General features: G+C 37.5%; 1 protein-coding gene across 2 annotated transcripts in view; it reads right to left on the minus strand.

Annotated features, from left to right (window-relative positions):
- The window catches only part of grid2 (glutamate receptor, ionotropic, delta 2), a 2157968-nt gene that overhangs the window by 555839 nt on the left and 1584567 nt on the right, over window positions 1-17562 (minus strand). For both annotated transcript variants that reach the window (XM_039751125.1, XM_039751126.1), the window contains exon 5: window positions 16143-16196. In XM_039751125.1, the coding sequence (XP_039607059.1) occupies window positions 16143-16196 (54 nt within the window). The remainder of the gene's footprint in view (window positions 1-16142; window positions 16197-17562) is intronic.

Here is a 17562-nt window from a genome sequence, read left to right on the forward strand (position 1 = left end):
CAGCCCTACCTGGACACTTCTCAATATTCCACTTGTAGCATCCTGTGTTGTTTTTCACAGGTGCTGCACAGCACTTTTGAACTGGTGCACAGGTGTTATCATTTCGCACCTCCCAAACTCTGTCATGCAGCATATTGAAACTGCTACGAAGCATCTGTCAGCAATTGTGGTGCTTCACTGGGTTCCCCCTGTCCCTGACAGATGATCGAATGACAGTACTGGATGCTTAACGGGAGAACCACTGAGCTTCCCCATTTAGAATGAATAAATACATTTGGAAAAAGCACATATGTTGGTCACATTCGCTTAGCAGTTAAAAAAAAAAAAGAATTAGAGGCAACATAGGTGTAGTCATGGACTGCACTCAAAAAGCTTAGGATTTCGGAGGATTTTGGAATTTCAGTTTAGGGATACACAACCTGTAGTTGATGTTATTATTACAGGGTACACTATAGGTTTTAACATTAAGGGAGTGAAATGTAAGAGAAATTTTTTAATAAATAAAAATGGGAGAAAGCTTAGTGGATGGTATTTAACAGTGTTTTCTGAATTGGGTCATTCAAGACCAGAGTGTCTCAACTTAGTTTAAACTATCTCTCTATTTGTATTAACAAATAGCTATTGGTGTCAGTACAAAACAGATAATTAATCTTATGCCTCCTTGGGACAAAGTAATATAGAAAACAGTCAAACAGTACTAAATGGGCATATCAGAGATAACTGTTTTATGCAGTGTGGATATAAGTCTACAGTATATGAATTGAAAAGCCCAGATATGAATCAAGAATCCCAGCTAGTGACAGAAGAATTTTAACATCAGTAAGAAGCATGGGTACAACTCTTGCAAATCAGATGTATCCCTGGAAAGGGCCAGTGTCTTGCATTAGTGATAGTAGTGATGACATCTTTTGAAGGGTAGACTGACACCTACTGTTTATTATGAATTGTGCTAACAATCTGTGCTATATCTCAGATGGATACAGTAATTCTGAAATATAGTTAAACTCCTTAATTGTTGAGTTCAATTCAGCTGATTTTAAAAACTTCACTCTAAATACTAAGATCAGTGTAGAAAATTGACACTTTTTATAGCTTTTTTTTTTAATTACCGCATAAACTCACAGATAAGTTCTCCTGCAGATAAGTTGGGACTTGATTTTATCGTATAATCTCTGGTATTTTATAATGTCAGTTGTATAAGTCGAATCTGGAAAACTCATGTTATTGGTCCAAGAGATTATGATATGCTAATGCCCACCTGAGAGAGTAACCATGAAGCACACTGCCTTTTTTTATACGTGGGAGCGGCAATGTATATGTGCATATATATATATATATATATATATAAACACACATACACATAGATACAGAAAAATAGTTCTACAATACCAAGTCTTTACAGATGATGTTCGATGAGTTATTGATTTGTTGTTGAATTCTTGTGTTGAACTGCACTCTTTCTCCTTGCTGCACAATCCTTTCTTTGTGGTATTCTGTGATGCAGCATTCTCATTTTGCTTTCTGCTGTTAGGCTCTTTGCTGTGCTGTGTGTAACTTAGAGAAGTGCATTACTCTTCCTGGTACAAAGGTTTAGCTGCTGAAGTTCACTTCTTGAAGTGATGCTGCCTGTCAGCCTTCAGATTGGCTTACTGTTTAGCTTGGCAAACTGGATCTCAGCTCTCAGGTTCACAAAGAGAAGATTGTGTTAGATTTGACTGTTGAAGGAAGAGTGGCTCATAAATTTTACAGTTTCAGAGACCAGGTATCCAAAGGTTGTTTTGCATACTCCCCCCTCAGTGAGCGAATCCCAAAGAGAATCTCCAGGAAGTTTAATGGGTGTACAGTGAATATTCGAGATAGCATGATGATGCAGAGTGTTTGAATGGAATGTATAACTTCTCCTGATTAAAGTCACCTCCAATTATAAAATCAGTGTCTTCTAATAGGTCAGCTGTTGTGTTAATCCTGGTTGTCATCCCTTGAATTATAGCTCTTTGTTCTTGCACAGTAAGCCCTGCCTTTTGACCCCAAAGGAATCGTCACAGAAGACAAAGAAAGCACGAGGATATACATGTGAGACTTAAAACTACCTGGTGTCTTCTATCGTGATTGATCCTTGCTATGTTTCGACTTACAGTTGTTTCAACTCTTGGTGCTCTATGAAACCTATGTATAAGTGGATCTGGCCTGTTGCTTCAAGCTGACATGTTCAGCTTGTCTGTTGGCAATTGCCACACTTATACAGGAGTGGAATGGATCTTGGAAACCTTTGTCTGCTGGGCTGTGCACCTCATCAATCCATTCAACTGATTTAACTGAAGATGACTCTAGTAAATGATAGATCCCTAGCTAACAAAATGTTTATTTTAAAACATTTCTCTACTTCACAAGGACTGGACATTTTATTTGTGACTGATAAATGGCTGTTAGTGAGTTAACCCCTTTCACAGAATTAATACCCCCAAACTATAAGATTTTTAGTTCCCCAAGGTCTTCTGGTCAGAGGGGTGGATTAGCGACAATATTTAAAAGCTGTTTTTACTGTTGGTAATTCAAAACTGACAGTCACTCCATCTTAGAATTACAAAACTTTTTAAACCTCATTGATTCTTTTAACACTAGAATCCCTGAAGCCTATGAAAACACTTGCAATCCCGGGTGACCTTAAATTCCTTTGCACTTCTCCATCGGCATCTTTTGTTTTGCAAATGTGTCGATAAGTGCAAGCAGCAAGCAGCCTGCTATCCCATCCCCTCACTGACGGAGCCAAGTCCGTCGCAAAATTCTCAGAGCTCAAGTCTCTTTATCTGGCAGTGAGGTGCCTGGAGTTGTATAGGGTAAATAATATATCGTTATTTGGAATACATACATTTCATGTGTGTTCCGTGTCTACAAAGATCTGGGTAAATGTAGGATGAAAGGAAATAAATGCAAGACAAGAAATGCTGAACACATACCTAAAGCAGAAACGTTTTCCATGTTATACTAATAATGACGTAAAGTGTATAATGTGTAAAGACTTTAGTCCAAATATCAAATAAAAATGTGCACTTTTATTTAAGACTATAACCAAAGAAAAAAAAATCATTCAATTTACATGTTGCTGTCAATAAGTTAAAAACCCAAGCTCAAATGTCAATTAACTGGAAGTTGATATGGATTCTGGAATAGCGCAGAGGTAAGAACTGCTGCCTTATAACCCAAAGGTTCCAGGTTCAAGGCAGGGCACTCTGCATTTTGATTAGTGAGCTGCTATTATTCAGTTTTATTCTGTCAGAGATGTTCACGAACTTGCCTCTCCCTCTCTGAGTTGATGGCATTTATCTCTCTTATCAATTGATGACCACAGTTGCTGCTGTGATTGATGCCTGCTCAGAACTATTTGTTGTACCAGCAATCACAGATACGATGTCCCATGACCTCTATCAAATTATCATGCAGCATTTGTGCTATGACAACAAAGACATCCATGCAGAATGTGTGAAAAACGACAGATTTTCTGTGATCCCGGACATCTGGCAATATTTTGTTGAGAACTGTCTTTTGAGTTGCAACCCAGGGCAAAGACTTTCAAAGTCTGTGGTCATAAAGCTTATGGAACCATTTCTGGACAAAGGCAAAACCATAACAACAGACATGTTCTTCACAGCGCTTTCACTGGCTAATAGACTGCTGCACCTCAACATAACTCTGCTTGGCATCATAAATAAAATGGGACTTCCACCTGCAGCTAAAAGTAACTTCGGTATGTGAATAATTTGCCATGTTGTTTAGATCTGGCAGTGCCATGCTGATGGTGTATGCGCATAAAAAGAAGAAGCCTTTGATTTCAGTCTGTAACAGCCGGTGTAAAGTTTTGCTACCTGTAAAAGATATCGTTGAAGGGATATATGCAGACACAGAAATGCAGGTGATCATGTCTTCTTGGTAACTCCATCCATCCATTATCCAACCCACTATATCCTAACTGCAGGGTCACAGGGGACTACTGGAGCCAATGCCAGCCAACACAGGGCACAAGAAGGAAACAAATCCCAGGCAGGGTGCCAGCCCACTGCAGTTCTTGGTATCTTGTCACTTGAATTTTTTTGTTATTCAGTTTTACTCTTGAATAAAAGCACTCTCATTTAAATATACCTTTGCAAAAGTGTTCATTTTATATTCCAGTAACCATTTCAATGAGACTGAATCTTTCTCCCTGTGTTGCGCAAACACACACACACTATCATACATGAAAACATCACTATTTGAAAATGTTATGCCATTTGAACATTTGTACTGCATTTTCAGTATCAGGCATCACAATGCAGAGTACAGGCAAGATTGAAAAAAAAAACATGGCCTGACATGAAACCAACACTCTGAGAGGATTCTTTATTTTGTTCAACAAAAAATTGCTAAAATTAGATTCTACATTACACCCTCTGTTCATGACCTGTCTGTCCCTGCTATGTGCACAAATGTTTTTTATCAGGTTAAGTCTGTATCTTTCCCTTTTATGGCAGAAGTAATTAGGCACCTTTAACTCACAACATGTTCACTAGATATTGTTCCCACTTGTCTTCTTAAAGTGTTTGGGCTTAGGATTTTAGACATTATAAATAGATGTCTTGAGACAGGTTCAGTCCCAGTCATTTTTAAACATACTGTGGTTCAGCATTTAATTAAAAAAAAAAATGTGGACTTTACAGACTTGTCAAATTTCAGGCCCATCTCCAAATTGCCCTTTCCTTCTAAAATTCTAGAGAAGGTTGTCTTTATACAGCTTCAAATTTTTATAAATGAAAATAGTGTTTTTGAAGTATTTCAGTCTGGTTTTAAGATATGCAACAGGATAGATTCTGCACTTTTAAGTGTTCTAAACTATGGCATCTCTTTTTAATAAGTGACTCTGGGGATACTGCTGTCTTAGATCTAACTGCAGCATTTGATACAATTGACCATGACATCCTTATCGCCTGTCTTGAGCAGTATTTAGGTATACAAGGAGTTGCTTTGGAATGGTTCAGGTCAAATCTCACAGACAGAAGCTTTTCAGTCAGCTGTGGTGATTTCTCCTCATCCTCCGTGTCTATCAGCTGTTTGGCCACTCAAGCACCTATTCTGGGGCCTATTATTTTTTCACTGTACATGTTGCCCTTAGGATCCAATTTTAAAAATCACAATATTTCTTTCCAGTGCTACACAGATGGTACACAGATATATTTTCCACTGAAACAGATCAAAACAAATTCTCTTAAACTTTTATTGGAATGTCTGGAAGATCTTAAAACATGGATGTCACTTAATTTTCTAAATACTGTAGTCTAAATAAAAAAAACAGAGATTGTGTGCTTTGGACTTTCTGATATTACTTGTGATACAGAAATTAATCTTGGTCCTTTGATAACCTACTATAAACCCTTCTGAAGAAATGTTGGTGAGATGTTTACCCTCAAATTAAAAAAAAAACAAATTAACTCCATTATTAAAGCCTGTTTCTACCAGTTCAGGTTAGTGCTTAAAGTCAAGCCCTTTCTCTCTGTGCATGATTTTGAAACACTACTTTATGTGTTTGTCTCCTCATGGCTTGACTACTGTACCTCATTATACATTGGAGTTAATCAGTCATGCCTTGTTAGTCTTCAGCTAGTCTACAATGCTGTTGTGCCAGGCTTCTAACAGGCACACCAAAACAAAATAATATCATACCAGTCTTCACTTCTCTTCAACCTAGCCACAGGGGATGCACAAACCAGTGTGTTTCTTCATGCCGGTCCCAAACCCAGATAAATGGAGAGGGTTACATCAGGAAGGGCATCTGGTGTAACATTTTGCCAAATCAATATGCAGTTAACAATACAAATTTTCATACCGGTTTGGTTGAGCCCCGGGTTAACAACGACTGCCACCAGTACGGTTAGCCAACAGGGTGGTGGCAGAAATTGGGCTACTGTTGGCCGAAGAAGGAGAAGAAGAGGGGTAGATGTGTCCTGAGGCAGGAGGAGAGGAGGAAGGTAAAGAGAGTGGAACTGAGGGTAGGAACTTTGAATGTTGGCAGTATGACTGGTAAGGGGAGAGAGTTAGCAGATATGATAGAGAGAAGGAAGGTTGATATATTGTGCATGCAAAAGACTAAATGGATGAGGAGTAAGACCAGGTAGATCGGAGGTGGATTCAAATTGTTCTATCATGGTGTGGATGGGCGGAGAAATAGGGTAGGGGTTATTCTGAAGGAACAGTATGTCAAGAGTGTTTTGGAGATGAATAAAGTGTCAGACACTTGAAGCTGGATATTGTAGGTGTGATGATGAATGTTGATAGTGCATATGCCCCATAAGTTGGGTGTGAGATGGATGAGAAAGAAGATTTTTAGAGTGAGTTGGATGAAGTGATGAACAGTGTACCCAAGGGACAGAAAATGGTGATTGGAGCGGATTTCAATAATGAGCAGGTGATGGGTAGGTATGGTGTCAAGGAAAGGAATGAAGAAGGCCAGATTATTGTGGATTTTGACAAAAGGATGGAAATGGCTGTGGTGAATACATATTTTAAAAAGAGGGAGGAACATAGGGCTACATGCAAGAGTGAAGGAAGATGCACACATGTAGATTACATCCTATGCAGAATAGTCAATCTGAAGGAGATCGAAGACTGCAAAGTGGTGATCAAGGAGAGGACAAGAGTGAGGGCAGAGCCAAGGATCAAATGTTGCAAGTTGAAAAAGGAAGACTGCAAGGTTGAGTTTAGGGAGAAGGTGAGACAGGCACTGGGTGGCAGTGAAGAGTTACCAGACAGTTGGGAAAATACAGGAGAGTAGTAAGGGTGACAGCAAGTAGGGTGCTTGGCGTGACATCTGGAAAGAGGAAGGAGGATAAGGAAACTTGGTGGTGGAATGAGGAAATACAGGAGAGTATACAGAGGAAGAGGATGGCAAAGAAGTGGGATACTCAGAGAGATGCAGAAAGTAGACAAGAGTACAAGGAAATAAGGCGCAAGGTGAAGAGAGAGGTTGCGAAGGCTAAAAAAAAGGTGTATGATGAGTTGTATGAGAGGTTGGACACTAAGGAGGGAGAAAAGGACCTGTACCGATTGGCTAAACAGAGGGACCGAGCTGGGAAAGATGTGCAGCAGGTTAGGGTTAAGGATAAAGACGGAAACATACTCACAAGCGAGGAGAGTTTGTTGAGCAAAAAGAGTACTTTGAGTGGCTGATGAATGAAGAGAACAAGAAAGAGAAGAGGTTGGATGATGTGGAGATAGTGAATCAGGAAGTGCAATGGATTAGCAAGGAGGAAGTAAGGACAGCTATGAAGAGGATGAAAAATGGAAAGGTCATTGGTCCAGACAACTTACCCATGGAAGCATGGAGGTGTTTAGGAGAGGTGGCAGTGGAGTTTTAAATTAGATTGTTTAATTGAATCTTGGAAAGTGAGAGGATGCCTGAAGAGTGGAGAAGAAGTGTAGTGGTGCCGATATTTAAGAATAAGGGGGATGTGCAGGACTGTAGTAACTACATGATGCTGATGACATTGCGATCTGTAGCGATATTAGGAAGTAGGTTGAGGAGACCCTGGAGAGGTGTAGATATGCTCTAGAGAGGAGAGGAATGAAGGTCAGCAGGAACAAGACAGAATACATGCGGGTAAGTGAGAGGAAGTCAGTGGAATGGTGAGCATGCAGGAACTAGAGTTGGCGAAGGTGAATGACATTAAATACTTGGGATCAACAGTACAGAGTAATGGGGATTGTGGAAGAGAGGTAAAAAAGAGAGTGCAGGCAGGGTGAAATGGGTGGAGAAGAGTGTCAGGGGTAATTTGTGACAGACAGGTATCAGCAAGAGTGAAAGGGAAGGTCTACAGGATGGTAGTGAGACCACCTATGTTATATGGGTTGGAGACAGTGGCACTGACCAGAATGCAAGAGACAGAGCTGGAGGTAGCAGAGTTAAAGATGCTAAGATTTGCACCGGGTGTGACAAGGATAGATAGGATTAGAAATGAGCATATTAGAGGGTCAGCTAAAGTTGGATGGTTGGGAGACAAAGTCAGAGAGGCAAGATTGCGTTGGTTTGGACATGTGCAGAGGAGAGATGCTGGGTATATAGGGAAAAGGATCTTAAAGATAGAGCTGCCAAGCAAGAAGAAAAGAGGAAGGCCTAAGAGAAGGTTTATGGATTTGGCGAGAGATGACATGCAGGCGATAGGTGTAACAGAGCAAGATGCAGAGGACAGAAAGATATGGAAGAAGAAAATCCACCTAACAGGAGCAGGTGAAAGTAGAAGAAGTCTTAGTTTCTTTTCAGTGACTTCCTTTTCACCATAGGATTGATTTCAAAATTTTACTGCTTGTTTTATAATACCTGAATGATTTAGCTCCCTTCTATCTTACTCTCCTTCACAATCACAGATGTCCTCTGAGTAGAAGTTATTGGTTGTGCCAAGTTCTAGACTTTTGGAATAGTCTACTTTGTAATATTAGGTGAGCACCACCTTTGGACATTTTTTCCTTACTTTTGGTTTATTTACTTATTATATATATATATAAATACAGTAATCTCTCGCTATATCGCGCTTCGACTTTCGCGGCTTCACACTATCACGGATTTTATATGTAAGCATATCTAAATATATAACGCATATTTTTCGCTGCTTTGCGGGTTTTGAGGACAATGGGTCTTTTTACTTCCTGTATATTCGTCCTCAGTTGGTATGCCCAGTTGATTTCATACAAGGGACGCTATTGGCGGATGGCTGAGAGGCTAACCAATCAGAGCACGCAGTTAGGTTCCTGTGTGCTGAATGGCTCAGCATCGAATTCGATTCTGCGGCGTTAACCAGGAAGTCTTGTCTCGCTCATTCAGCATCAACGTGTTTCGCTGTGTAAAGAGTTAACTTTTGTGCTCTTTTGTGTTTATCTTTGTGCATAGTCAAGCCCTTCATTATGGCTCCAAAACAATCTGCTCCTGCTACTGCTTCAGGGGCCGTGCCCAAGCGCCAACGGAAGATGTTAACGATTGCCGAAAAGGTAAATGTTTTACTGTATATAAACAGTGTGTTTACATACATAATTTCAGTGAATCTTACCTAATATCTAAGAGAATACAAAGGGTTTATGCTGTATAACTGTGCGGGGAATATTTATAAATAGTGTGGGAGAGTTTATAAGGGCTTAAAATATATAAAAATAACCATACAAACATATGGTTTCTACTTCGCGGATTTGTACCTTTCGCGGGGGGTTCTGGAACGCAAACCCCGCAATCGAGGAGGGATTACTGTATATATATATATATTTATATATATATATGTAGCCGCCTTTGCATAAGGCGAAGTCAGGCACAGGTAAGACGCGTGTCAAAGAAATCTCTCAGTCCAAAAGTTCATTTTTAAAAATATTTAGTGAAAGTTAAAGGCAAATAATCCATACAAGAATAAAAAGAAAAATAGTTACACACAAAGAATAAAGGCAAAAAAGGGGAAAAATGTATCTTCTATAAACTTAGTTTTTCTTATGAAGCTTTGGTTACTTCTGTACTTAAAGGTTATTTATTTCTTCTTCTGTATGCTTTAAACATACGGTTCAAAACTTAAATCTTTTAATTTACGAGTCACTTCACACTCAAAAGACCCTTAGGCCGTTGGCACTTAGATATGCGCCAGGCTCAGTGACGTGCATATGCACGAACACGAGCACAAAAAGGAATTCGTTCAAGGACACGGTTAAAAAACCGTATGCCTCTATACCTTACACAAGGCAAGGCTAAACACTTACTAAAGAACATTGTTTACTCAAAAACTGTTAAGAAATGACAGGAAAATACCAACTCAATTCTATTCACGGGGGTTTTAGGAACCTCACATATTTTATGCATTATCATCTAGTAAATATTCATACATTTTATAGAACTAGGAAAATGGCTCTTACAATATATATATATATATATATATATATATATATATATATATATATATATATATATATATATATATGACTTGCTTGATTCCATCTTGTACCAACTGGCCCAGGAGATCTGCAGAGGGTCCTCTGGAAGGATGTCAGTGCAAATCTGATTTACACCCTTGTTATCAGATGAAGTCCAGGACTATCCTGATACAAGCTGGAGTTCAGTCACTTAGTTTGGAATGTAAGTGGGGAACTTGTGCAGCTGGATGTTTGCATCCCTGTTAAATCTACTTACTTAACAGGCCTAGTGTTCCACAAAAGCCTAGCACAATGACCAATTCCTACTTTGCTTTACAATGTTTTCTTTGCTATGTCTAATTTAATATAATTCAATATCCATAAGAAGAACACATATTTCTTAGACATTTTGCTTATTCTGTTTCATTACAACACATCTCTGTTTCAGTAATAGACCCCAAATATCTGAAGTGTTCATTTTCAACTATGCTCTGTTATCATTAATAGGTTAATGATGGTCTCTTTCTTATAAAAGACTACGAATGATAATTACAATTGTTAGCGAGTCCAAAAAAGCCTTTATCAGCATCCTCCAATAAAATGTGGGAGCAATTAAAATGACATAAATAGTTTAGAAAGTGTTCTTTAATTCACAACCCCAGATCAGAAAATGTTGGGACTGTATGGAAAATGAATGTAAAAAATGCAATGACTTTCATTTCATTTCAGACAGTATGAACCCATGTTTTGTCTGGTCAACTTCATATCATTTGTCCATAAATCCATTCCTGCATTTCAGGCCTGTAACGCATGCTAAAAAAAGTTGTGACTATGTTCAGTTAGCTGACTTTGTATTCCTTTACTCTGATTGACTTTAACTAACGAAAAATTATTCTTTTTTTTTATACCTGGGTAAATTTGTCTATCAGGTAGCACGGTTTTTGAACTTATATATTTGTTTATTCTGGTGTCCTTTATCTATGTTAGGATTTTGGTTGAAGACCTGAAAATATTTAGCATGATAAATTTGCAATAACAGAAGAAATCACCACAAGATTCAGGGATAGTTTCCTCCCACAGGTCGTAAGGTTGCTACATTCCACAGGGGGCACAAGGATGGTAAATCATACTGGATATCAGACATACAATGTGCATGATTTTAGCTTATAAGAGGTTATAGGTATTTCTGTTTCAGGGCATTCTTATATGTATTAGTCTCAATTATAACCACATTTATCTGGAATTCACATATTCAAAAGGCAACTCTAGAAAGACCTAAAGAAGAAAATGGTATGGTACTACCTAACTTTCAATTTTATCACTGTGTGACCTGTAAATTGAGATAAACTGATGAATATACACAACCTTGGTCTGCAAACTATTCTTACGGACAGCTGAACAACACCCGTTTTCTGACTGTGGCATTGTATAACGCCTTCCACTCCTATCAAAATGGACATGCAATCATCGAAGACCAAACTGAAACATTGTAACACAACTGTACTGTCTTTTAATATTAGGAGTAAATCCAGCATTTAAAAGCAAGTTAAAAGTATAATTTCTTTTGTACCATCATTTTCTAGTATGAATATCTCATTGTGGTTAGGGGAGGGATATATTGTCTCTAGTATTACTACAATCTTAAAAAAATACATTCTCAGGGAGCATACATCCCCTGAAGAATACAGATGCTAAACACTCAATCATAAGAACAAATAATGTGACAAAACAAACAATACGTATATGTAATACTTTCAAATACATATTGCATATATTGTATATAATTGTACTAATACTGTAACCTATATGCGTTGCATGCTTTGTATACTTTTTATTACAGTCCCTGACAAAAGTTTTGTCGCTTCTCTATTTTGTAGAAACTCCTGCTATTAACCTAACTTTTAATTAATCAACTGGTGTTAGAAATAGTTCATATGAAAAGCTAAAGCCCTCCCAAATGATGTTTAATGCACTGAAATAAATTAGTTTCACTGAAAAACGATTTATCATTTAATCAAGACAGAAAGGTCAAATTTGGGCAAGACAAAGTTTTGTCACCTATACAGAAAATGAACAACTTTACTGCAAATCCAAAAATATGTCAGCAAATTAAGTAGTGGTGCTGTGAGAACTAAATTTAATATCTTGTATGACTTCCATGAGCTTGAAGGACAGTATCCATGCGGTTTGGCAAGGATTCATACAATTTATTGATGAAGTCACTAGGAATAGCAAAGAAAACAGTCTTGCATGCCTCCCAGAGTTCATCAATATTTTTTGGTTTCGTCTTCCATGCTTCCTCTTTCATCCTACCCCACATATGCTCAATGATGTTCATGTCTGGTGACTGGGCTGGCCAATCCTGGAGCATCTTGATCTTTTTCGCTTTAAGGAACTTTGATGTGGAGATGGAAGTATGCGATGGAGCACCATCCTGCTGCAGAATTTGGCCTTTTTTATGGTTGGGAATATAAGAGGTAGCTAAGATTTCTTGGTATTTTAGACTATTGATGTTGCCTTCCACCCTGCAGATCCCTCGCATACCCCCATACTGGATGTAACCCCAGACCATGATTTTACCTTCACCAAACTTCACTGTTTTCTGGGTAAATCTCGGCTCCATGCGTGTTCCAGTAGATCTCCTGCAATATTTGTGGTGACTGTGGTGTAATTCAACAGAAGATTCATCTGAAAAATCCACCTTCTGCCACTTTTCCAGCGTCCATCCTTTTAGCAGGCTGTGGGCCTTGGCAAATGCCACACGGTTTTTCAATTGTCTTTTGTTTAGTGCTGGCTTATGGGCACTGATTCGACTATGGAGGCCATTTCGAGACAGAATCCGACAAACTGCTCTGGTTGACACAGGGACTTCAGGTGACCAGGTCTCGTGGAGCTCTGCTGCAGTGGAAAATGGGCTGGCCTTGGATTTTCAAGCCAACAAACGGTCCTCTCGAGCAGTTGTCTTGCGGGGTCTTCCTGACCTAGGCTTGTCAAAAACATCTCCAGTCTCTTCAAATCTTTTTTTCATCCTCTGAACTTGACGCTGAGACACATTGAAGGTGTTTGCCACATCAGCAGTGGATTTGGTCTTCAGCCTCTTGATAATCAACACTTTAGTCTCAGGGTGAATCTTAGGCATGTTTGCAGAGGTCTAGTTGCAGTTGATGTGAAGGTCTAGTGTTCTGGGGTTCTTTTTATACACACCTGAAACCTAATTTTTCCATTATTAGTCACAGGTGAAGCTCATATGACAAGGCGACAACACTTATGTCTTGCCAAAAATTGACTCAATGGGCTTTACAAAGCTGTGAATATTAGAATACTTTTTGTCAGTTTCATTTTGCATTGAAACATTATTACAAAAGCTGATGGGATTAAAATGACCCTTTTCTTGTAACAAAATCTTGATTAGAAATATATTTTAGCAGCACTTCAGGTCAATTTGTACACAAGCGACAAGACTTTTGTCAGGGACTGTAGTTATTTTTTGTAACTATTGTATTGTCAACTGTTCTGAGGAGACAACCAAGTAAAAATTTCATTGTAAACAAACTACTGTATAAACTTGACTTGACTTGAAATTAGGGAGAGGCAAATTCATAGCGATGTATATTAACCATTCCAGAATCAAAAACAAAATATTCATATATAGTGTAGTGGAACTGACTATTGCAATTCTTTATTTGCAGCAGTAACTGAACATAATCTGAGGTAGTAGCAATATTTTTTTTTCTTTTGAAATAAAAAAAAACAAAACATTTTGGTCATATCTGACCTAGGCACATCTAAAAGTGCATAAAGACAAAATCGGGCACAGTATTAGGAATAACACTCATTTCCCTTTTGAAATAAAATAAAATAATAAAAATAAAATAAACATTTTGCTCACATCTGACCCAGGCACATCTCAAGGTGCATAAAATCAGAAAAAAGTGCATAGTATTAGCAATAATATTTATTTACCTCTTGAAATAAAATTAGTATTTTGGTCATATATGCCCCAAGCACATCACAAAGTGCATTTAACAGAATAAAAAAAGATCTATCAAAGCTAGGGCAGCATAGTGGCGCAGTGGTAGCGCTGCTGCCTCGCAGTTAGGAGATCCAGGTTCGCGTCCTCCCTGTGTGGAGTTTGCATGTTCTCCCTGTGTCTGCGTGGGTTTCCTCCCACAGTCCAAAGACATGCAGTTTAGGTGGATTGGCGATTTTAAATTGGGCTTGATGTGTTTGTGTGTGTCCTGTGGGGGGTTGGCACCCTGCCCAGGATTGGTTCCTGTGTTGGCTGGGATTGGCTCCAGCAGACCCCCGTTACCCTGTGTTTGGATTCAGTGGGTTGGACAATGACTGACTGACTATCAAAGCTATCACTGCACAAACCCATAACAAGTGATAACAGTAAATGAATCACATGAATACAATGTTTACTGCACAGTGAGAGAACATAGGTTAATTTTAAATTACCACGTGTGTGATTAGCAGTGCCTTTTTTGTAAACAAAAAGTTTGTGGTATGAATTTGTTGCGTTTGAATCAAGTTTGAGGTACTGTAAAGGTATATAGAGGCAGACAGTCCTAGTGCTAAATGTTTTGTTTATTTGGTAACATAACATTTAAAATATGAAACTGACAAATTGTCAAGTATAATAATAATTCTTTACATTTAGGTATCACTTTACTTACTATTCAAATAAGTGGCCAAATTCAGCCTTGTATGCAGGGAGGACCCGGGGCGCAAACCCATGATGTCTTTATTGCCAGGCAGCGGAGTTACCATTACATCATATGCGTAGGTGTACTTACTGTACTGCATAATAGGTTAAAATTACAAACACAGAATTTTCAAAATTGAAGAATATTAACAGCAGGTTAATAATAAGCTATACATTCTACAAAAAAAGTTATGTAGTCCCGCAAAGCAATCAGTGCTTAATTTGATTGTGTTTTAAAGAAAATGCAAAACCTTTCGCATGTTTTCATCGAATGCAGTCTTTCTAATTCATTATTAGCTTTGAGTGTCAATGGCTGATTGTCATCTTCATAATAGCCATGAATCTGCAAGATCAAAGTGTGTAAGTGGAGGGCCAACCAATCATTTGAAAAGAAATGAGGAGACAGTGATTGACAATAATGAGGCTATCATTGGAGTAATAAATCAATTTGCAAAAACCCACATTCGCACTTACTTGATGAAACTGGAATACAAATATTCCAGTACAATAAAACTGCACACGATTACAGAATTATTTAATATGTAGTCGATACCATGACCAGCTGTTGCAGCCAAGGTACCAGTACGATGTACCAGCGCATACCGTCACATAACCAAAAAAAAAAAAAATTCACTGTATCATAGACTACTACCACCACTTTTAGAAACACAACTTGTTGCACTATGGGCTGAATGTTGCTTGGCTTGCTGAAGGCTCACAAAATGTGTTTTTCCCGGTTTTCTCTGTGTTTCTGGTGGGACCATGGGCTGGGTCTCTCAGAGGTTACTTCTGAGCCACAAGTTGAATAGGCCAGCATTAGAGTATTGAGAACTTGTGTTTTATAATTGTTTAATGTAGCTTAAATATGCATCATTTATCAAGAGACAATGCATTATTGATTCTATTTACTGCTAGTGTTAAGATTTAAAGGGTGGTTTTCATAAATCTTGTCAAGTGTGCTTATTCCTTTGTCAAATGATGTTTCTTAATAAAAGTAAACTTCCAAGTTTTTTTTTGTTTTTACACATACATTTTTTGTAGTGTAAATGTAACACCTTTCTTTATCAAAGCATACTCAATCACAAAGCTTCATTAAGTCAATGTAACACCAAAAATCAACTTAACATCATCATTGGACTATGAGAGGAAACTGAGGGAAATTTATGACAAAATAGAACAACATGCAAATTCCACAAAGTAAGCATACGGGATGGTATCTGAATGAGAATTCAAGTACATTAAGTTAACATTACAATCTCTTGTACCTCTCTGCTGATCTTAACACAAAAAGATTCCCATTACACCTGTCTTCTCTAATTGTAGGATATAATCTTAGACTGCTGGTTTAGTGACAAACTTCCATTGGACACATCAGTAATAAACATTTGATTAAGAAATTTTACATTGTATATTCAGCTTCTCTTAGGATAATAATGAATGAGGAGCATGTAACTTCCACATACTAATTCAGAAAACACCATACATTCAAACTCCTCACTTTCACTTTAATTGAAAAATGCAGGTTAGTTACCTCATTTATGATGATCCAATGACAGTCAAATGCAACAAGGTTAGTTTCTACTACCTGTAGAGAGAAAAAAATGTATGAATTGTTAAGAAACAAATAATGAATGAGAAAGAAAGTTTGGATTTCAGTTATTTTAACAAAAAAAATCTGCTATATTTGTTACAAATATAATAGCATTGTGGGATGTCATATACATTTTCACTGCAGTACTAATTATTTTCAAAATTTTAATCTATAATACATTTAGAAAAAAAATCTACAGGATTGTGTTTTGTAGTCTTCCTGCTGCCTTTTAAAGCTACTCCCACTGTCTGCGAACATTATGATTAGTTTTGAAAAATTCGAAAATTAGCTCAATGTGATCAAGTATGTGAATTTGCCCAGTGGTTGACTCGCATCGTGTCTAGGAATATTTCTTGCCTTCTGTGAAGCACTGACTGAATAAAATTAAGTGGGTTTGAGAACAGTAAGAAAAAACTTTGCTTGTTTTTCTTTATAATTTTTATATGCACGTGGTAAAAATCATTTAAAATATCTTTTGCTTTTGTTGACTATACTATTTTAATAAGCCACAGAAGGAACTTAGTTGTTTTAACGAAATATTTTATATTCTTATTAACATTAAATAATACATTGTCATATTATCAGCTGTTACACTGTTTAACTTAACTGCAGATATGTTAAAAGATACACAAACATGTATCTTGGGTGAGGTGCTAATAAAGCTTTCTTATGTGGTTTTGAATAGGATCATTTTTTGAACAATCTCATTGTTTAATTTCCCTTATAATTTGGCCATGCACATAAATAGGCCTTCAATGGTTTGGTACCCCATCTAGGATTGTTTCCTACTTTTAGCCTAATGGAGACAGAATAGGCCTCATTTCTCCATGACCATCAAAGTATATTAAGTATTAAGCAAGATCTGGTACCTTAGATGGTAAGTAAGATGCATCTAACTGTTGACACAAAGTTAGGTTTTCATAAACCAAACAGTAGGAAAATTTATTTTAATCTTGTTAATTTCAAAAAAGAAAATAAAAAACCTTTTCACATATTAATCTACAGTATTTGAAAATGCAATGCTTTCTTCTTGCCATTTGCATTTTGGCAAAATCTTTGTGATTGGTCTCTTAATCTTCAGGCTATCCTATATAGGAACTATAAACTGCATTGTGCTTTATGACATTAAAAATGGGCATACTGGAACCCCAGTTTTCTAGTGTCTCTAATGGTTCTATGTGAAAAAATGAGACGAGCAATAAAGAAAAAATACTATTTATTTATTTATTTCATGCTCTGCTATAACTTAGTGCTCAATCTTTGCAAAATAAGAGATGTGAGGTAAAGCGGTGATTGAAACCACAGCAAACAAGACACGTTAGTAATGCCATCCATTGATGTCTACAGAACAATAAATAGG

Source organism: Polypterus senegalus, chromosome 4, assembly GCF_016835505.1.
Source record: "Polypterus senegalus isolate Bchr_013 chromosome 4, ASM1683550v1, whole genome shotgun sequence".
Taxonomy (NCBI): domain Eukaryota; kingdom Metazoa; phylum Chordata; class Cladistia; order Polypteriformes; family Polypteridae; genus Polypterus; species Polypterus senegalus.